A 21,108-nucleotide genomic window follows, 5' to 3' on the forward strand; every position below is an offset into this window, starting at 1 on the left:
GTTAGGGCTGCCTTGAGACATGTATGGAGTAAGGGTCCAGGATGAGCCTCGTTCCTGGGAGAGAAAGGGTCAAAGGTGCTGGCTGTTTTCCAGCAGAGACCTCCAACTTCACTTTCTGCATTACAATTTATGCAGTCTAGCTGGGTCCCGAAACAGGAATCTCCTCGCCAGAAGCACGAACGACAAGCAGAGTGTGCGGCCTCGGGGTGAGGGTAGGAGATCAGGGGCCGCCTGGGCGCCGCGCGCGGGTGCCTGCTCGTCTGCGTCCACACAGCTGATGACTCCTCAGGGTCCCAGCCACACCGCGCCCTATGCAAGACCCAGCGCCCAGATATGCAGCCCGTCCGCACAGACCTTCACTGACAACCCACTGTGCGCAGTGGATTCCGGTGGTCAGAACATCATACGCAAAAGTCAGCAGAGAGGCCCAAACACCGAACAGCCGAGGGCAACGCAGGCCATTTCAGAGTAAAGAATCCCCTGCCCACGAAGTCTGACCGCGCTCCACTAGGATCCCCGCCCGGGCCCAAGCCGGGCGGGCTCCACCAATTAACCGCCGGCGTTCGAATTCGCGTCCTGGGGCGACCAATCCGAGGCGTTGGAAGCCGGTGAGTGGGGTGGGGGCGGGAACCATGCCCTGTTGACCTGCGGCGCGCGCCCCCCCGGGCCGGCCAATGGGAGTGCTGGGCGCGTTTGAAAACTAGGGCGGGCGACGGGGCGGGTCTGCGCGTGCGTGGGGCGGTGCGCGCAGGACAGGCGGGCGACCCGAACTTCTTAGGTTGAGGCGGTGACTACTGAGGTGGTGGTCCAGGTGGAGATGGGGAGCGGCGGTGGTGAGCGCGGATCACGGGGCGCGGGCGGCGGCGGGCGGGAGGCCAGAGCCTGCGCAGGCTGACTCGAGCCTTTCGGCCTGGGAATTGGGCGGCACCTGCCCGGCGCACGGTTTAAATACCAGGCGGCGCCTAAGTCCGCGTGAAAGCCCCGCGCGGGTCCCGACACCTGTTGGGGGGCTGTGAACGCAGCTGTGGTTTCGGTGGTAATCACCGTGGCGGTTAAGCGTTTCCGAGTCTGTCCTTCATCAAGGGAATGAGGACAGTGTGGCAAAATCCATGTAATCTGTGGGAACTGGCCCTGAGTGTAGTAGACTTGGCTTTCGCCGCGCGTTAACTGCTGATGGGAAGACCCAGGTGAAGAGCTAGGCGAGGGGCGGGGTGCTGCAGGGGAGAGCAGCCCCCTCCTTTCGGGACAAAAGGAAAGATCGGGTGGAAAACCAGGTAAAGTGTAGGTGAGAGACTCCTGCGGGGCGTTTCTACTAAGTCTTCAGCTTAGAATGAGAAAGGAGCTGCTGGAGTTGGAATGACCCCCTGTGGGGAGAGAGGATACTGGGCAGAGCGAGGACTGGCTTGGCTTCCCTGCGGAGCAAAGTATGGACTTGACCCTCCTAGTTTGGACTTGAACACCAGATTGTTCACGTCTGCAGATCCTTACTGAGCATTAAACATTTTATGTGTGCATTAGTTATGTATGCAAATGGAAGCAAGGGTCCTGGGGACTTCATTGAGAGACCTTACCATTGTTGGCTGCTTTTTACCCTTCTTGGTTGTCATCTGGGCTCTGGATCAGAAAGTTTCCCACAGGAAGTTTCCCAATGGCCCAGTTAAATGATTATCTGTTCACCATAAATACTTACTAAATATTTGAATGAATGATGATGTCTTCTGTTATAATACACTCCTTTATTTATTCTTTGTTTGAGACTAGAAATGTGATTGGTTCCTTTTGTGGGGTGGGACAGTAACTTTTAAATTATCTTCAGATATAAATGTACAACTCCTTTCCTTAGACTGTTCTGATTCTTTTTCTTCAGTGATCCACTGTAGGTGTGCCAAGTGTTTCTGTTATCCTACAAAGCGAAGAATAAGGAGGAGGCCCCGCAACCTAACCATCTTGAGTCTCCCAGAAGATGTGCTCTTTCATATCCTGAAATGGCTTTCTGTTGGGGACATCCTAGCAGTTCGATCTGTAAGTTGTGAGATGAAAATAGTATCAGCCCGAGAGTCGTTGGTCATACCATCAAGTCTCCATGTTCTTAAATGTCAGAACTTTGGCTACAAAAAGAGGGCAGAGCAGCAAGGATGATATTGTTAATAGATGCTTGAGGTTCTGGTTGTAGGAAAGCTGAACCATAGCAGGCTCATTGTAATGTTTAACAGAGAAAACACTCTTATGGCAGCAAAATTTGCATCTCTTAAGGAACAAGACATTATACCTGAAATTAATATAGTACTGTAATTAAAAATAAAAAAATTAAATAACTAACATGTCTACAGACATATTACCCTGAATGAGCCCGATTTCTTCTGATCTTAGAAGCTAAGCAGGGTCAGGCCTGGTTAGTACTCTGATGGAGGAAATAAGAGAATATTAAAAAGAATAAAAGCATATTCTGGAGGACAAATTCCATGTCATGTTTGGTACTGAAAGGGACTCTGGGAGTTATTTTACAGATATTGGAACTGCAGCCTTATTTTGGGTGACTTAACCCAGGGCATATAGTAAATTAGTGGGAACATAAGAATTCACTTCTCCAGCTCCCAAAGGCCCCTCCATTGGGTTATAATATCCATGGGTGCTGAGTTTCCGATAGCAGTGGGAACATTAGTGTTTAAATTGCTATCCTGTGGTCAGTTCTCCTGCCCAGGGCAGAGGCTCCAGGTCCTACCCGAGGCTACTGTCACATGTGTCAGTCTTTTCCAAAAGCCCCTGTTTACCTCCAGGGTCCAGCTGTGCTCCCACTAGCAAGACACCAGGCAGAGCAGCACAAAACAGATTTCTGTCCTAGCTGCTCCAATTACACTTGGTTTCCCTGATCCTTGCAGGTATATACTCTTACAAAGGTATCATCCCTTTTATCAGTCTAGGTGCTTTGTTCCCCCTTCCAGGACCACTGTCTCCACCTTTAGAGCCACAGAGAATCTTGTTTCCGGGCTCTTTTTTCTATTCAAAGCAACTGTTTTGAGACCTAGAGACTTGGGGTTTTTGACACTGGGGTGGACAAGAGGAGACCCTACATCTGTACACATTTTGTCTTCAAGAAGTTCAGAAGCATGGCTTCTGGGAGGTCCCTTAATCCCTCCATTCACCCCACTTCCGTTGTTCTGCAGGTGCACTCCCACCTGAAGTACCTGGTGGACAACCATGCCAGTGTGTGGGCGTGTGCCAGCTTTCAAGAGCTGTGGCCTTCTCCAAGGAACCTGAAGCTCTTTGAAAGGTATCTCTTCACCCTGAAAACAGCTTGGTTTCCTCCCATTTGGAGACATTCCTGATATTCCAGCCTACGTCCCAGGCCCTGACCTGGGAATGATATTGTTCTTGCTATAGCCCCTGCTGCCTTATCTCCCCCAAGGAAGCAACTGAAGGCTGTCAGCCTCACCTGTGAGTCACATGACTTCTAGCATAAGCCTGGCTCTCATTAGTCACAGTAGTGCTTCTGAATAGTCCTTGGGCTGTGACCCATCCCTTGTGACTCAAACCCAGGTCACCTGGGTAGAAACTTTATTCGGCCCTCTTTTCTTTGGTTCATAACTGTGTGGTGTAGCCCTGACTGGTGTGGCTCAATGGGTTGGCCAGTGTCTTGCAAAGCGAACGGTCCCCAGTTCCATTCTCCGTCAGGGTGCATGCCTGGGTTGCAGACCAGGTCTGTGGTTAGGAGCATGGGAGAGGCAACCAATTGATGTTTCTCTTACACATCGATGTTTCTCTCCCTCTCTTTCTCCCTCAATTCCCCTCTTTCTAAAAATAAATACAATGTTTTTTTAAAAACGTGATTTAAATCCTATTACAATTTATTCACTGGCTGATCCCACCCCCTGCCAGACTTGAGACCCAGAGGGAGGGCCAAAGTCAATGTGAACCCTGTGGCCAGCGAACCCCGGTGTGCCGATGACTAGAGCCACTATCCAAGTGTGCCTGTGGTTTCAGGAAGGCCACCTAAGATGTAATCCACAAACTGTACAATTTACCCTTTTAAAATGTACTGCTTGATAGTTTTTAATATATTCATAGAGTTACCCAACCATCAACACTATCTAGAACATTCTCATTACTCCAAAATGAAACCACATACCAATTAGCAGTCACTCCCTATTTTACCTGCATTCTCCCAAATCCTAGGCATCCACTAATCCACTTCCCGTCTCTGGATATGCTCATTATGAACATCTTATATAAGGACTCATACAACATGTGGCCTTTTGTGGCTGACTTCTTTCACTTAGCCTGTTTTTAAGGTTCATCCATGTTGTAGCATGTCATGCATGGATAAAAGATATATTACTGCATTACCTGAAAATTTTTCTATTCAGAAAATAGTATTGTAGCTTCAATTGCTGTGATGGAGCATAACCTTTATGGAATAAAATCATGTGGTATTTTATGTTCTTAATGTTCTAGGGCTGCTGAAAAGGGAAATTTTGAAGCTGCTGTGAAGCTGGGCATCGCCTACCTCTACAATGAAGGCTGTAAGTCCTTGCAGGGCTGGGGCTGGTGTCACCCCACTTAGTACTGACGTTTTACAACAACAACGAGCCCTTCTCAGCGTGTGTAATTTAGTTGCTCTTCTTGCTGTGTCTGATGGTCTGCCTTACTGTCTCCTCTGGGGAGCTGGTGCCAAGAGGTGCCCTGCTGAGGGACCCATTGAGGAACTTTGATTTTGTAGGTTGGGAGAGTCACCTCTTATTTTAATAAATCCTTTACTTTCAATTAGCAAAGAATGACTGAGCAGGGACTCAGAATTAGGGCTACAGCCAGCTGCCCCGTGGTTGCCCACCCTCTGTCAGGCTAACACCCAAACCGTGTGTAGACTCTGGCTCCTCTCCTCAGCCGCGGCTCCTCTGTGGGACTCGGGCAGCGGTCAAAAGTGTGCCTAATTCCATAGGCTGTCAATAATGGCAGGTAGCCAAGGTTCCAAGCAGAAGGCAGGTACAAGCAGGCCAAAGGCAGCATGGTGCCTGAATTTCTTCACCTCCAAGGTCAGGTGCTCCTTGAAAGAATCTTGTGCAGCCTTCTCCAACTTCCTGCCCGTTTGCACATCAAGGAACTAGCCTGGGGTCCATCCTGTCGTGGTTCCCAAAACACATAAGGACTTGCGTATAGCAGCCATTTTTCTGCTTCTAAAAGATCTGGCCTCTTGTTGAAAGATAGCGCATCACGTGGTTGTTTGACAAGACTGTTGTGACTAATAGAGACAATGAGCATTCTTCCTTCAGGCTCAGGAGAATGGCAGTCCTGCCCTGACCGTTTCGTCAGATAGCAGTTCCCAGATATAATTCACATACCCTCACCCATCTAATGTATCTGACCCAGTGGTTTTTTAGTATAGTCGCAGAGTTGTGTAGCTATCACCGCTGTCTAATTTTGGAAATTCTCATTACCCCCAAAAGAAACTTGTCAGTTGGCGGGGGGCAGTGATTGCCAGCAGTTCTTAGCAGGAGGGAGGGTGGGATATGACATCTCCACAGGAAACACCTTCTCAGCTTTCAAAATACAGGCTGCTGGGAAGACCCAGGCAGGGGCACATGATTCACAGAGCAGGGAAAGAAAAGGGAGAATCCCTCGTCCTGGAGGCTCTTTTCTCCTAAGATACCAGCAGCTTTGCACTACAGCAGGCTTAAAGTTTTAGACTGGCACAAAAGACCAGGGAGAACTTTGCACATTTATCCTTGAGACATCCCTGAGTTACATTCTGTCTGCCTCTACAGTGTCTGTGTCTGACGAGGCCCGTGCAGAAGTGAATGGCCTGAAAGCCTCTCGCTACTTCAGTCTTGCCGAGCGACTAAATGTCAGTACCACGCCTTTCATCTGGCTCTTTATCCGCCCTCCATGGTCAGTGTCTGGAAGCTGCTGCAAAGCTGTGGTTCATGAGAGCCTCAAGGCGGAGTGCCAGCTACAAAGAGTGAGTGCTAGCAAGTGGGGCATGTAGGGCAGGCTGTGCTGGGCGATTCAAGCCCCATAGGATCCTGAGACGTGAGAAAACGTCAAGAAGAGACTATGGACCATAAAAAGTCAGGGACCTGAGGGAAGTAGAGGTGCAGAAAATCAAGGGCATAGGTACGGGAATGTTTGGAAATGACCCAGCAGGACAGGAGGCCTCAGAGCTGGGGGTCAGGGGAATCTGATGAAGGGCTGGAGACACACTGACAGCTGAAAGGGCAAGACGGAGGCTCCCTGAAACAGTCAACCCTCTGCAAAGAGGGATGGTCGGGGTCCGTGGGACCCACAGAATGGGTGGGGCGGCCCTCAGATGTTCTCACCACTGATGATCACACCTTTCTCCTCCTTTTCCTAGACTCACAGAGCCTCCATACTGCACTGCTTGGGGAAGGTGCTGAGTCTCTTTGAGGTGAGTTTTATCCATCCCACTATAGCAGCTTCCCATTTCCATGCTGCTCACCTTTCTGGCAGCCATAGCACCAAGGATGAGAAAGTAAGTGAAAAGCAGCAAAAGGGAGTGTCCAGGGTTCAAAGCCAGAGTGAGTCCCTCCTTTGAGAGGCCACGTGGAGCCAGGCAGAACATCCAAGAGTACACAGGACCAGGGGCTTGTTTCATGGTTATTGGTGACTCTCTCCCACTCGTCATTCTAACCTCTTGCAGTCTTGAGAAAGCTTAAATGAGCTTTGTGATGAAAGAACCACCTCTGCAGAAAAGTCAGGGAAGGTGGTGGCTTCTGGTGACAGGTGTGCGTTGACAGTACCAGGGAGGAATACTGAGTATTAGGGGGGAGGGGGAGGAGCTCCAAAGTCACCATCTGGGCAGTTCCATGTAGATGGCTGGCCCTCTGGGTGGCCTAGGGCCAAGCCACATACCAACCTGCTCAAGGAGAAAGCAGAGTCTGTGAGGCCAGAACTCATGAATGAATTCACTTTCCATGTTGGTTGTCAAATTGTGTCTTTTTAAAGAGATCATTTCTATTCCGATTTTGTTAACTCATTTTTATTAAAGAGCAATGCATGCAGTCACTTAGAGGTGTGGAGAGAAATGAAGATGGTTAGTAGAATTGTGTAGCAGAAGGAGAATAAGAAAAGAATAAACTGCTTGGACTCATTCCAGGATGAAGAGAAAAAGAAGCAGGCCCGTGACCTCTTTGAAGAGTCTGCTAATCAGGGATGTTTGACCAGCTCATACCTCCTCTGGGAAAGTGACAGACTGATAGAAGTGAGTGGACCAGAGTCTGGGGAGAGGAGGAATTATGTTGGTCAAAGGCATAGTCTCCAAACTGACCATGGGATGAGGTTGTCACACAGGAAGGATCCTCATTGGCTCCTAGGCCCCTGGGAGCTGCTGCACAGCAGGCACTGCCCCAAAACGAACACCTCCATTTGGAGGATAAAGGACTGGGAAGAAATTGCAGCTGGGAACCCTCTGGGGGTATTGGAGGAGCATTTAAGGACCCTGTAAGTTCTCAGTTTTTCCAGAGACACAACCATGTAAAGTCATGGTGACTTTCTCCCATTGACAGATGTCTGACCCCGGGCGATGCCTCCACAACTTCCGGAAACTCAGGGACTATGCTGCCAAAGGCTGCTGGGAAGCCCAGGTGAGAGGGGAGCTGGCACTACACTTCCTGGGCTCTCACTCAGGAAGCAGTAAGATTGGCCCAGGACTGAGCTGGGTCTTACAGGAATTTAGCTCCAGGGTGTGCAGGAGGAGCCCCTGGCAGTGCTTCCTTCATCTCTGCCCTTTACCTCCCTATCATTTCAAAGCCCATTGCCCTTAAGCCAGCCTCTTATTTTCTAAGTGCTTGTGGACTACATCTTTTATCGATATTCATACTGGCCCCTAAAGTTGTCTTGCCGAGTAAAGCCTACCTTAGCAACAGAACTCAAGACTCCTTAGAGCAGGTCGGCATGTGGACTGCTGTCCTATTCTCATTATTTGACCTGCTCACCAGGTTATCCGGTGTGAGAAGCAAAACCTCAGGGCTTTGTAGTCAGTGTTCCTTAAATACTCTCCTTGTAGCTGTAAAGTTACAGTTTCAAGACAAAGCCAAGCAGGTAGAAGCTCAACCAGCCAAGCTCAACCTGCTCACCAGGTCATCCACTTGGTTGGTTGAGCATCATCTATCCTCAAAAGCTAGGAAAGAAATCACAAAGCAGTAGAACTGTCACGAAACACTGGCATGTTTATATCCAAAAAGGCAGTCAGCATATTTACAAGACATGACAATCAACAATGTGGTTCTAGTTAAAGCTCAAACTCATCAATATGAATAGTAAGCCCTGGCTGGTGCGTTTTTGCACTGGCCTGCAAACCAAAGGGTCGCTGGTTCGATTTCCAATCAGGGCACATGTCTGGGTTGCACACCTGGTCCCCGGTAGGGGGTGTGTGAGGGACAACCACACATTGATGTTTCTCTCCCTCTCTTCTTTACTCTCTCTCTAAAAATAAATAAATAAAATCCTTAAAAAAGTAATAAGAATAGTAAGACCCTGATAAAGTCCACAGGGCCTCAGTGCCCTCTGAGAAAAGAGGAAGTAATCACACCAGCCAAAACACAGCAGCAGCATTCCAGTCACTGCTGGCCAGAAGGGCATGTGTTTCAATGAGATCACATTAGCAAATATGTATATGCATGCATATGTATACATATTCTCATGTGTTTTTGGCCAGATAGCTAATGACTTCAGGACATACACATTTTTAAACAGTAGCTGTTTTGGGGAGCAAAAATGTAATAAGATATGTTCCTATTAGTGTGTGTAAACATTGGGGCCTACCTTTTGGAAAGTACTTGGGCACAAGTAGCAAAGTGCTTAGCAGAGCCATTCCTGTGGACTGCCCACAGAAGCAGAAAGATGCAGGGACCGAAAAGGCTGCACAAAGATGTTCTCCGAAGTAATAAAATACATAAAAAATAGCTGAAAAGGAAGAACAGTTGAAACATGCTTATAGATATTTCATTTCCTAAGGAACCACATCACTGTTAGGTGAGCAAAGAATACATTAGATGTGTATATACCATGATCAGAAGTGCATAGAAAAATCTAAAAGGAAATGCATAGAAATGGTTGATGGTAACCATTTCAGAGCTTGGTGCTGGGTGGATCCTGTGCAAAGCTCAGTTAATCCTCACATCTACCTGCCAAAGTAGGTGCTGGGTGCCACTTCATGAAAAGGGAAGCTGAGTCAGAACAGTCCCCCAGTTTGCCAGTGGCCACATAAATCCAGACTTTAAAGCAGGTCATCTGAGCCAGCAGCCTGCTCCCTGCCACTTTGTTACTCAGCTTCCCACTGGAGCATCAAGCTTTCACAATCGGGAGTTGTCCTGTGAAGTAACCAGGATGTGCAAACTACACCCCCGCAACGGGGAGTTGAACAGAAAGGAACTTAATTTTTTTTTTAAGTTGCCAAAAGACTTATTGGCTGAGGAGCTGTACCAGGGTAGCAAGGGGACTGACATTCCATCATATACCTTTTATCCTTTTTTAAATTCTTGACCATGTAATGTATTATTTCAAAAAGAGTAATTAAAATCATAGCCATAGTGCCCTGGCTGGTGTGGCTCAGTGGATTGAGCACGGGCCTGCGAATCACAGGATCGAGGTTTGATTCCCAGTCAGGGCACATGCCTGGGTTGCAGGCCAGTTCCCAGCAGGGGACTCACGAGAGGCAACCATACATTGATATTTCTCTCCTTCTCTCTTTCCCTTTCTCTCTAAAGATAAATAAATAAAATATTTAAAATAAAATAAAATCATAGCCATAGTGTATCCAAAAAGTTTAGAAGGCGTAAGGAGGGCAAATGTGTATACATGTGTCTTCTCCCTGAAAAAACCTTCACATTCAGAAATGGAAAACCTCAAAAGCCACCCCTTTGTGCTCATTCTGCATGTCTTTCCTTCTCAGCTGTCTTTAGCCAAAGCCTGTGCAAATGGAAACCAGCTTGGACTAGAAGCAAAAACATCCAGTGAGATAGTCTGCCAGCTGTTTCAGGCCTCCCGTGCTGTTAATAAGCAGGAGGTTTTTTCTGTGCAGAAGGGACTCAACGACACGATGAGGTGAGGGGTTCAAGCCAGAGCTTCTGATTGGAAGGCAGAGCGACCACTGGTCTCTGGGGCAAAGGGAACTGTCACTTCTGTTTCACCTAAGCCACCTGCGGCAGAGCACTCTGTGTTGTCAATGCCACTAGGATCCCATTTCTCTGTGTGTGTGTTTTCTAAACCCTGCATAAGTTATCCAGGGCTTTGAAGAGAAAATATCCCTCATAAAGTGCCTGCTCTCTCCAACTTTCCTTTTTAAGCCTCAGAACAAGTTAAACCGTCTTAAACCTCTTTCTAAAATGATGGGATTCACATCCCCAATTTCTGAAGCCAAAAAACCACCTTTTCTTTACAAGCCATCATGAATGAGCATCAGCTTGGGGTGTGGAACTCCATGGCCATCGAGCCAGCCTGACCCAGGGAGCTCTGCCCTCTGGGACAGCTTCGGTGTGCCCAGCAGCCTGAAACCCCAGCACTATCTACCTCTTCCTGCAGGTCCACTTTCCTCCGAGGTTTAGAGACAACACACTTGTATACTCAATTATAGAACATATTAGTAAAATGGAAAATGTGAATCATTAAACTTGTGCATGAGATTTCAGATACGTTTGGATTTATAATGGGCGGGCTCTGGCTGCAATGCCTAACACATAGTAAGTTCAGTAAACATTTATTTTTTGAAGAATGTAGCTCTTCCCATAGAGGCTTGATCTCTCTCACACAGTGCAGGATGCATTGTCCTTTGACCCCACATTCAGTGTCACAAAGCTGTTATGCTTTTATGTCCTGCCATGGTGGCAGCAGCCCCCTCCCCACTCTTCTCAGCTGTTGGAAGAAGTATGCTGACAACACTTTGTGCCTCTCTCAGTCTGCCCCCCCTTTTTTGACATGCTATTTTGGGGGGTTTGGGTGTAACAGATTTCACTTTTTTTCCTTTTCAAGAACTAAAATAATTTGATTGAAATATTAATATCATTTCAGCCCTTGAGCATCTTCCCATTTTCCAAAAAGTTGGCAACCACCAACTTTTTCTTTTTTTACTGAGGTGTAATTGATATGTAGCATTATATTAGTTTCAGATTTAACCACTTTAACGTATATACTTTGGTTGGTCTATTTTTGTAAGTCAAATCATTAAGTTTGTTTGTATAGGAGAACTTCCTCTTCGGTTCCAATAGTGGCTGGTTTAAATTTCAAACACCTGATACTCATGCCCTCTTTCCTTCTGGGAGAAACTAGAGGCTTGTCTTTCTCCTTCAACCTTTCGCCTGTCCATTCCACCTCCATTGCTTCCCTCCTTCCACCCATCTTTCCCTCCTTCCCTCCACATATAAGAGATGCTTCTGTTTGGGCTGATTAGGATCCCGCCCCTCATCCTGTCTGCAGAAGCCTACAGTGTCACAGTTTTTCTCTCTTTTATTCTCTGAATCCCCTCTCCTTTGTTTAGAAAGGCACTTACTGTACTGTGGTATCCTTGCCATTGCATGTGCATTCCCTCGCAATGCCTGTGTCCCTGGCCCCAGGTTTTAGCCTTCTCAAGGAAGGACCCCAAGTGTGTCAGCTCTGTCAGGCCTTGTGTTCTTGGCTGTTTGCCCCAGTGCAAAAGGTTTTGTTAAATGACCCCACAAGTGAGCTACAGAGAGGCCAAAGCTCTCATAGCTTTGAGAGTCTTTTCTCTGGTCCTACGATCTGTCCCCACCCCTACCTCGCCCCTTATCTATGTGTGCCAGGGCTTTCCAGTGCTTGTGGGGACTCTTCGGGGGAGGCAGAGACACAGATACATGAGCTCACCTGCCTCCCAGATACCGAGTTGGGGAATGTGGGCCTCCCCTACTCCTTTCAATGTGGCATCTCAGCCTGGAATGGTGTCTGAGTAAACCAGTGGTGCACATGAGTGATTCTCTCTCTTGGGACAGACAGGCCATCTGGAATGGGAGATGGGACACTCATGAATGCTCACTCTAGTGTTCAGGGGTGGTGTTCTTCCCAAAGGTACATTCTAATCGATTGGCTGGTAGAAGTCGCCACCATGAAGGACTTCACAAGCCTATGCCTTCACCTGACCGTGGAGTGTGTGGACCGGTACCTACGGAGAAGGCTGGTTCCCCGGTATAGGCTCCAGCTGCTGGGCATCGCCTGCATGGTCATCTGCACCCGGTGAGAAGCACCCCCATGGCCATGCTCATGCCCACAGGCTGGCACATAACACACTGGCCCTGCCCTAGTTCATGGGCTGGCTTTTCGGTGAAATAAACCTTCAGTGTCCCACCTTGTTAGATGGGGGTTTTAATTTTAGGGGGTGCTGATCCTTGGTGTGTGGGCGGCCACTCGTCCCAGCACATGGTCTCGGGACCCAGAGTGCAGCCTTGGGTGGGCAGGCTCAGACCAGACCCCTCCTGCCCTGGCCCCTGAGGGTGACTCAGCAAAGCGGGTAGGTCATCATCCTCTATCCAAGATCACAGAAAGACCACTTGTTGGCAGTGAGGTTCGCAAGAATGCGTTTCTCAAGTATGTGTCATCAGAGACCTACAGTCAGTCTCACATCCCCCACCCGGCTCCCTGCAGACCCCACTCCAGACCCCACTCCAATCACACAGACGGCACATCCTCCTCACATTGCAGCCCGAACCCCTGGCAGCTCTGACTTTTCAAGCTGTACCATCTTATATTTACCAAAATCTGCCATCCTTTAACGAATACCGATCCTCCCAGTTTTGCCTTTAGCAGAAATACAGATGATAATTCCTACCATACATTTTGTATTTTCCAGTTTTCCCAAATCCAATAGTCTGCCATTTTCCCTGGGCAGTGCTTTCCAGACCAGCTGGCCTTGTCTGCAAGGCTTGGGAGAATGAGGAACAGGCTTATTGTATGCAGTGTTGTGAACTACAGAGATTGATTTATTTTGCACAGTAACCCAGAGGCTGAGGGTCTAGGCTCATCATGTCATTGGGATGGATTTTCTGTTTCATGAGGTCACAGAGGAGACCCATTTCTATCTTATTATCTGCCACCACCCCCCATGACCCCTAAGGTCACCATGTGTACCTTCACAGCAAGCTCAGTCACACTGCCACGTGGACCTAGAAAGCATGATCTCTTCGGGTAGTCATGGAAGGCAGGGGATTATGACCATGGGTCCAGGGAGCACGGCTCAGTGTCAGCAGGCAGCCTGCCATGCTGTCTGGGCCCCTCACTGTTTTAGGTCTCCTCACCAGAGGGCTGACCAGACAGGGTCCCTGCCTCCTGGATCTAGGTGGCATAATTATGTTCTTGCCATCAGGGACCAAGTTACTGGACCACAAACTGACTAGCAGTGATCTGATTATTGCTTTAAAAATTTTTAGAGGTTGAGATACCCCCACTTCTGTTCTCAAGGCAGCACTTACCATGGCTTCCAGCAAGCTATGGGGCTCTCGTCGGCCCCCCTGCATCTCATCTTTTCAGCACCTGTGGTCCCCATGCCTCCTCTTTCTTTTAGTCAAGCCAACAGCAAATGTGGGAGCTGTAGAGTCCTTAGGACAGAATGGTCACAGGCTTAGCCCTGTTAAGGGTGCCTTCCCTTAGCCCTGGTCACAAGGGAAGGCACCCTTAACAGGTCACTGGACAAGCTTGTTCACTGATAGCTGGCTCCGGTGGAGAGTAGAGGAGAGGGTGGCCGCCTGCATAGGGGACAGTCAAAATTCCAGTGGCCAGGCTGTGCTGTGTAAGAACCTTCAAACCACCTCTAGCTCAGTTCTGCTGGCTTACTGCCTTCTATATTTAAGCCATTTATACTCACTGTAGAATCTGGCGCAAAGCCGGGCTCCCTCAGTCTTTATGAGGATTGACTAATCACATCATTCATGGGTGCCTTTGGTAGAAATATCTGTGTGTCAGGCAGTCCAGTCACTCCCACTGGTCCATGTCACTAATCTCTCCAGCCCTTATGACAGGGTTATGTGACCTTTTCAGTTCCCCTTCTGCAGCCACAGATATCCAGGTTCACTCTTTGACATCCCCCCTACCCTCTGTCACTGACGCCTAAAGTGATTGTCCTACTGAGGAAATTGGGCTCAACTCTCCTCTATATTCCAGGTTCATCAGCAAAGAGATCTTAACAATCCGGGAAGCTGTGTGGCTCACAGACAACACGTACAAGTATGAGGACCTGGTGAGGATGATGGGAGAGATCATTTCTGCTCTGGAAGGCAAGATTCGAGTAAGTGGCCTTTTGCTTATTCCTTGTAAATCAAAGTGGAGGTCACGTGAGGGGGTGGCAGGATCCAAGGGCAGCCTCATAGTGTTGAGCTTTCCTTCTCTAAGAAGTCCTCCTGGACCCAGAGGGCATCTTGTCACTGAGTGCCCTGGCATCCAGCCTGAACATCAGTCATGCCAAGACCCTGTGCTCTGTTGAGTGGGTGGATGAGTTCTCTGTGTGCTGAGACCCCACATCCACCTCCTGGTTTTGTCTAGGTCCCCACTGTGGTTGATTACAAGGACATCCTGCTGACCCTGATCCCTGTGGCGCCAAGAACCCAGCACCTGTGCAGCTTCCTCTGCGAGCTCTCTCTGCTGCACACCAGCCTGGCTGTCTACTCCCCAGCCCACCTGGCTGCAGCTGCCCTGCTGCTGGCAAGGCTGACGCACGGGCAGAGTAAGGAGCCTGCCTTTCCAGGCCAGCTGCTCAGCACAGGCTGAGCCAAGGGCCTGGGTAATTCCTGGAGTCAGGAGACAATGCTCAGATATAAGTCGGGAGGGGGAGAAAAGCAGGCCCACCTCTCCTGGAGAAGCAAACACCAGAGTGGACTAAAAACCATTCTATTGGGTGAGATCAGGGATGGTCCTGGCTTAAGTACTATTTTCCTCACTAATGACAGTGAGCAGGCATGCTTTGTATGTGGGGGTCTTTGCAACCCTGAGCTCCAGGAAATGCCAACAGTACCATCAACAGAACCATCAGGGCTGTAGGCAAGAGTGGGTGCCGCAATGACCCCACCATTCTTGCTTTTCTTATTTTCTCCTCAGCACAGCCTTGGACCACTCGGCTGTGGGACCTCACTGGGTTCTCCTGTGAAGACCTCATACCCTGTGTCTTGAGCCTTCACCAAAAGTGGTGAGTCTATAAAAGGAAATAGATTCTCTTACCCCACTTCTGCCATAGGGGTTGTGTCCTCAAGTATGGGGGAAGGGAGGGAGCTCTCATAGGATGGCCCTCCATCCATACAGGCCTTTCCTGCAGTGAGGTGTGCGTCTCAGAGTTGACATTTAAACATTCCAAGGCCATACTGTTTTTTTCACTCAATTTTAACATTAAATGTGTGTGCAGTAGCTCTTTCCAACCCAAGTTGAATTCCATAGGCAGCAGAACATAATAGAAAAAGCAAGACCATCTCCCTGGGGGGTAGGAATTTCAGTATAAGACACATGATCTAGCTCAGGAGCTGGCAAACTGGCCTGGCACATACCCAGATGTTGCCCATCTCAGCTCGTACTCTTTCCTCCCACTCTGTGGCCCACTCACTCTGATCCCTACTCCTTCCCCATCACATGCATGTCTACTAAAGCCCCTGCCCCCAGTGACCTCCTTCTTCCACCAGACCATGCTGCCTCAGTGCCCCTTTCCCCTGCACGAGAGTCTGGGTAATTCCATCTTTCTGCTTATCCTCAGATGTCCCTGGAAGGTGTAACCACTTCCAGGATTCAGAACCCCTCTAAACCCAAAGTCCCAGACTCCCCTGCCAGCTTATCCAAACCGGAACCCCTCTTTTTCTGGAGTCATTCCTCCTCAGATTGCATTTGGTGCTCTGCGGATGAGGCCCCAGTCATTCCAGCAGAGACCTCAGGCCAGCCCATTTCTGGTTCTCCATTCCTGCATCCCGGGAGCTCTGAAGGCTGATGCACTTTCTTTGCACATCTAAGAATCTGAAGCCCTCAGTCTCCACTGTCTGTCCATGGTCACTCCCCCAGCCACCTCTGGGCGATGTTGCCTCTGCTTACACCTTCTGGGATGAGATCAGAAAACTCCAGCATGGCCCCAGATCCTTTTTGCCAGCCTCTGCTCTGGCCCACTTGCTTCTTCTCCCCACTCCCTGAGGTGCTCCAGCCTTGGGGGGACCTGTCAGCATTGCCCAAGGGTTGATGTAGGATTCAGCCCACCTCGTTTTCTCCTGTGGTGCCCAGACCTTGAAACTGATGGACTAGGAGCGCAGGTGACAGGTCAGCACGTGTCTGACCCATGCCTGTTTATACAAGGAGCGCAGGCAGTTATTACTGGGCTACCAAAAGTTATTATCGGGTTGTCCCCTACTTCCCAGAGTTTCTTTTTTCCAAACCAGATAAATTGGAACCATTTGTTTACAAACCGAACTTTTTTCTATGTGTACAATTCAACAGGCTCTTAGTGTACTCAGAGTTGTGCAGCCATCACCATAGTCCATTTATGAATATTTTCACCATCCTCTAAAGAAAAACCCTGCACTCATTACCTACATCACCTCATGTTCCCCCTCCATTCCAGCTCTGGACAAACACTCATCTATTTTCAGTCTCTGTGGATTTACCTGTTCTGGACATTTCATAGAAATGGAATCATACAATATGTGGCCTTTTGTGGCTGGCCTCTTCCACCCTCGTGTTTTTCACTGTAATGATACTCTGCTACATGGATGGACCACATTGTGTTTATCATTCGTGCACTGATGGACATTTGGGGTGTTCCCATCTTCTATTAATGAATCATGCTGCTATGAACATCGCGGACAAGTTTCTGTGTAAACGTGTTCACATTTCTATTGGGGATATTACCTGGGGGGGGGAACTGCTGGGTCATAGGTGACTCAAGGTTTAACCCTATTAGGAACTGTAGACTTTTCCACCGAGGCACCCTGCTTTACCTTCCATCAGTGGGCTGTTTTTGAAAATATGTTGTCCCCTCTCATTTCAGTGAGGGAAGCTAAAAATGGGAGTCTCTTGGAGTGGCGATGCTGATAATGCCTGTCCCAGAACCCTTCCTGTCCCTACACTATCTCTCGTGTTCCTCTGTTTGCAGCTTCCATGATGACGTCCCCAAGGATTACAGACAAGTCTCTCTGACCGCAGTGAAACAGAGGTTTGAGGACAAGCGCTACGAAGAGATCAGCCAGGAAGAGGTGCCACCCTCCTCCCGTCTCTCGTTCAGGGCAAGGACAGTTCCCTGTCTGCCCCTTGGGGCTTCTTACCTCCCTCTGATCCCGCCTTTCTCTCAGGTGCTGAGCTACAGCCAGGTGTGTGCAGCTCTAGGAGTGAAACAAGAGAGCCCAGAACCTGCATCTTTCCTCAACTCAGGGGACATTCATTCCTTCCTTAGCTCTCCCTCTGCAAGGAGAACCAAGAGGTTAGTAAACCCAGTGTCTGTAAGGGTGTGATGCAGTGTTGGCTCCCACGTGCTGAGCCTGGGTTCCCTCGTGACCCATGCAACTTCTTGAGGGGCTCCATTATTGTATACAGGGGGCTCCTAAGGCATTAGAGAGCAAAGGAACAGATCCCATGGAAATTGAAGCTGAGTTGAATCTAGGCCTTGGGCCCCTGTGCCTGAGCCGCACTGTCTGCAACCATTTCTTCCCTCCAACATGCTGTCTCTCTTGCTTTGACTGGTACCCTATGGGGAAAGATGGGCTTGAGCACAGGTTGAGCCCATCTCAGGCTCTGGCCCTGCCACACACCTGTCACATTACCCTGGACCCTCTACTCCATGGTGTTGTTGGCACTTCCTACACTTTCTAGCTATACCTGATTAGCATCCTCAGATCCTCCCTTACTCACCCTGACCTCCACCCTAATTTCCTGTGTGTATCCCATGTACTTCTGTCTCTCCCATCTCAGTGTCCTGGCTGTCCCACCTAGAATAACTTCCCTTCCCTGCCTCACCCACCTGAAGAACTTTTATTGATCCTGCAAAGTCCAGATGAGCCAGGATTCTCACTGTGCCTCCAGCCTTGCCTCTGGGACTCGAAGGGCAGGCACCGGGTGGCGGTGTCATCTCCATCACAGCGCACTGGAGCAGGGTAGCAGGTGTCAAGGACCTAACGAGGCTGCCTGTGACTGGGTTTTTGGCTCCCCCCGCCCCCTGTAGGAAGCGGGAGAACAGCCTCCAGGAGGACAGGGGCAGTTTCGTCACCACGCCCACTGCAGAGCTGTCCAGCCAGGAGGAGACACTACTTGGCAGCTTCCTAGACTGGAACCTGGACTACTGCTCCGGCTACGAGGGCGACCAGGAGAGCGAGGGCGAGAAGGAGGGTGACGGTGAGTCCCATGGCCACAAAGCCACCCAGGGGCCAGCAAGCAGAAGGATAGTTCTCATTGAGGGGCCCTGGCATTACCTGCAGGAGAACATGTCCAGACATAGAAGTGAGAGAGCAGAAGCCCTAAGACACCACAGCAGGTGGGAGAGGGCGAGGGTTTAGGCCAAATGTGTGTCAGGCTCCAGCCAGGCCTGTGTTTACAGAAGGGCCTCACAAGGGCAGGGGAAGAGGAAGACAGCCTGTCTGGAATTCACAATAAGGTCTTTCTGGAAGATTGTGTGAGGTGTCCCTGCACTGCCCTCTCAGGCTCTGTGCCTCACGTGCTCCTCCCAGGCAGGCTGCAGGAGACTCTGTCCCCATGTACTCAGGCAGCACAAGAAGCCCAGTTCAAGGAGTTTCTGTCAATTTTCCAATTGCTTGCTTTTGTGTCCATACAAGTTGTCACTTCCTTCTATCCCCTAAGTCCTGTTGGGTGCCACTCCAAATTTAAAGGAGTCACTTAACCCAAAGGAGATCAGTACAGGGGACTGTAGCAAGGTCCAGGATCTGGAGCTGAGAGAGCTGGGTGAGAGCTGGACTCTAGGCCACTGGGGTCCCAACTGGACAGGGTTATCCCAGTGCTCAGTCTGTGGCCTGACTTCTCCTGTAGTGACAGCTCCCAGCGGCATCCTCGATGTCACCGTGGTGTACCTCAACCCAGAACAGCACTGCTGCCAGGAATCGAGCGATGAGGAAGCCTGCCTGGAGGATGAAGGCTATCAGGACCTGAACGCCATGGTGACAAGCACCCAGACACCTCTGGCTCCAGGACCTGAGCCCCTTCTCTGCCACAGCAGAGAACTGGGCAAGGACATTGTGACCTCAGGGTACTCCTCCATCAGCGGTGTGAGTCCCACAAAGTCGATGGACAGCAGCCCACCCCAACCTACCTCAGCACCATCCCCAGGCAGTGACTCAAACATACAGCCTTGCCACCATCATGCCAGGAAGTCGTGTTTACAGTGTCATCCCCTGAGTTCCCCAGAGAGCAATGTTCCCCAGCAACAAGTGAAAAGGAAAAATCTATCAACCTCCATCAAGGAAGAGCAGGACACGAACTTGGGCTTCCTGAACGAAGCTGTGAGTGTGTCAGTGTTTGCCACAGGGAATCTTTGTGGAAACAGGGCTGCTGCTGCTGCACTAGCAAGGAGTGGGGGCACTGGCGATGGATGATATGTAGACGTCCGGTGGCCTCCACGGGGAACAGAGAGGAGAACTTGGGGCACTGACCATCTTTCACCAGGGGAGTCACATTTGAGCCATCAGAATGTCAAAGTCAGAACAAAAACTCATCCTTCTCTTTTGAAAGTTTAACCTCAAACAACATACCAGGTGAAGCCTGTTTCTGTCTCCTCCTGTGTCTGTCCTCCTTTCTTTCTGCGAAGCTTAAGCCTACGTCTCATAGCCAACCCCACTGAACCCCCACCCTGGGAGCTGACAGCTCTCACAATTGAGAACACATATGATCCAGGTAGTCTGGAACAGCTTCCTCGCTCCCTGCATCCACCTGGTTTGGGGTTTTATGGGAGCCGAGAGCTCCAAGCACACTGTCCCCATGACCACCTCTGCCTGCCGAGGTCATCTACTCTCTCATTGGACAGAGGGTCCCATGATGGGGAAGTCCTGCCCTGTGCATTGTCAGGGACTACATGTGATCACCTCAGATGTGACGGCCTTGACTTTTTGCAGGCCAGGGCCTCAATGTCTTGTCATAGGCCCCTTCACTCTCATATTCCCAGCTTATTTTAGAAATCTGTCTCTCCTCCCAGAATCATTTGTCTTGTCCCCAACAGATAATATCTGTATGGACGTCTCTTTTTGTGCTGAATTTCTGGTTCATTTCTTTTTCTGTATTTCTATCCTTCATTCTTCAAAGATGAAAACAAAAAATTTTTTAATAGAAGACATTAAAATTTTAAAAGTAAGAGATTCTTAACATTATTTAGAATCAACTGAAAAGAATCTAATTCAAACCCCTCAATGCTATCCTGACACTATGCAAAAAGAATTTTCCCAAAGAGGTTAGCCAGGCAGGGTTTTGCCAGGGCGGGGTGGGGGGGGGGGCGCAGTGTCATCTGTAACATCTGAGATGACCCAGATGCAGAAGAGCAGCATTCAGAGTCTTCAACCTGCCTGCTGGGTGAGGGTAGGTCTGCTGTGAGTTCCTGAGAACAACTAACTGTCCTAGAGACTGGGACCCTCCCCCGCCCCCACCCCGAGGCAACAGTCAAAAACAGCTGAGGGATCTGCCAAGTGGCCCAGACCTCTCTAGTTGTGATGACCACTGACACCATGCTACGATAGCTTTTGTTTCCTCTCAAAATGTCAGATACACTGGCCAGGAGTGTCCCTCAAATGCTCTTGAACCAGAGGATGTGGAGGTGGAGATGCTGATCCATTGGTCTTTCCTGGGTGCCTGTGTGTGTGTGTGTGTGTGTGTGTGTGTGTGTCTCCAGGGAGTTCTCTGCTACTGTAAGAGAATACTGACCACACCGTGTGTATGTGCTTAAGGGGATGCCCAGTGTTGGGATCATGGACCTTCTGTTGACCGTGTGCTCCTGGGCCTCTGTGAGCCTCATTTTCCTCACTTGTAAGATGGGGCAATACCTACCTCACAGGGGTGTTGTGAGGATTAAATGTGATGAGGATAGTGGAATCCGAGTGATATGCATATCTAAACTGCCTTCTTGTCACTTCCTAATATCACCCAAGTCACATTGGGGCACTTGTCCATAGCCCCTTATCAAAATTCCAACTCTGGGTGAACCCA

At 49.5% G+C, this 21,108-nt stretch overlaps 1 protein-coding gene across 1 annotated transcript; it reads left to right on the top strand.

Moving 5' to 3' along the window:
* The first annotated feature begins 744 nt into the window (after positions 1-744).
* CCNF (cyclin F) lies at positions 745-20,942 on the top strand. The gene is made up of 17 exons (XM_037034650.1): positions 745-833; positions 1,868-2,022; positions 3,165-3,271; positions 4,453-4,520; positions 5,760-5,953; positions 6,347-6,400; positions 7,109-7,213; positions 7,518-7,595; positions 9,905-10,056; positions 12,031-12,195; positions 14,116-14,239; positions 14,494-14,674; positions 15,046-15,133; positions 17,069-17,168; positions 17,265-17,392; positions 18,131-18,300; positions 18,949-20,942. Exons 1-17 carry the CDS (start codon positions 818-820, stop codon positions 19,509-19,511), a joined length of 2,448 nt encoding a protein of 815 aa, XP_036890545.1. The 5' UTR covers positions 745-817; the 3' UTR covers positions 19,512-20,942.
* Positions 20,943-21,108: the final 166 nt, after the last annotated feature.

This window comes from Sturnira hondurensis, unplaced genomic scaffold (assembly GCF_014824575.4).
Source record: "Sturnira hondurensis isolate 20B ecotype Veracruz unplaced genomic scaffold, ASM1482457v3 Scaffold0022179, whole genome shotgun sequence".
In the NCBI taxonomy this organism is placed as follows: Eukaryota; Metazoa; Chordata; class Mammalia; order Chiroptera; family Phyllostomidae; genus Sturnira; species Sturnira hondurensis.

Bases quoted from the DNA above. Each gene is read 5' to 3' on its own strand.
- CCNF (XM_037034650.1), top strand. The intron at 2,023-3,164 runs GTAAGTTGTGAG...GTTGTTCTGCAG, and splicing joins ACATCCTAGCAGTTCGATCT to GTGCACTCCCACCTGAAGTA. The intron at 17,169-17,264 runs GTGCCACCCTCC...CCTTTCTCTCAG, and splicing joins AAGAGATCAGCCAGGAAGAG to GTGCTGAGCTACAGCCAGGT.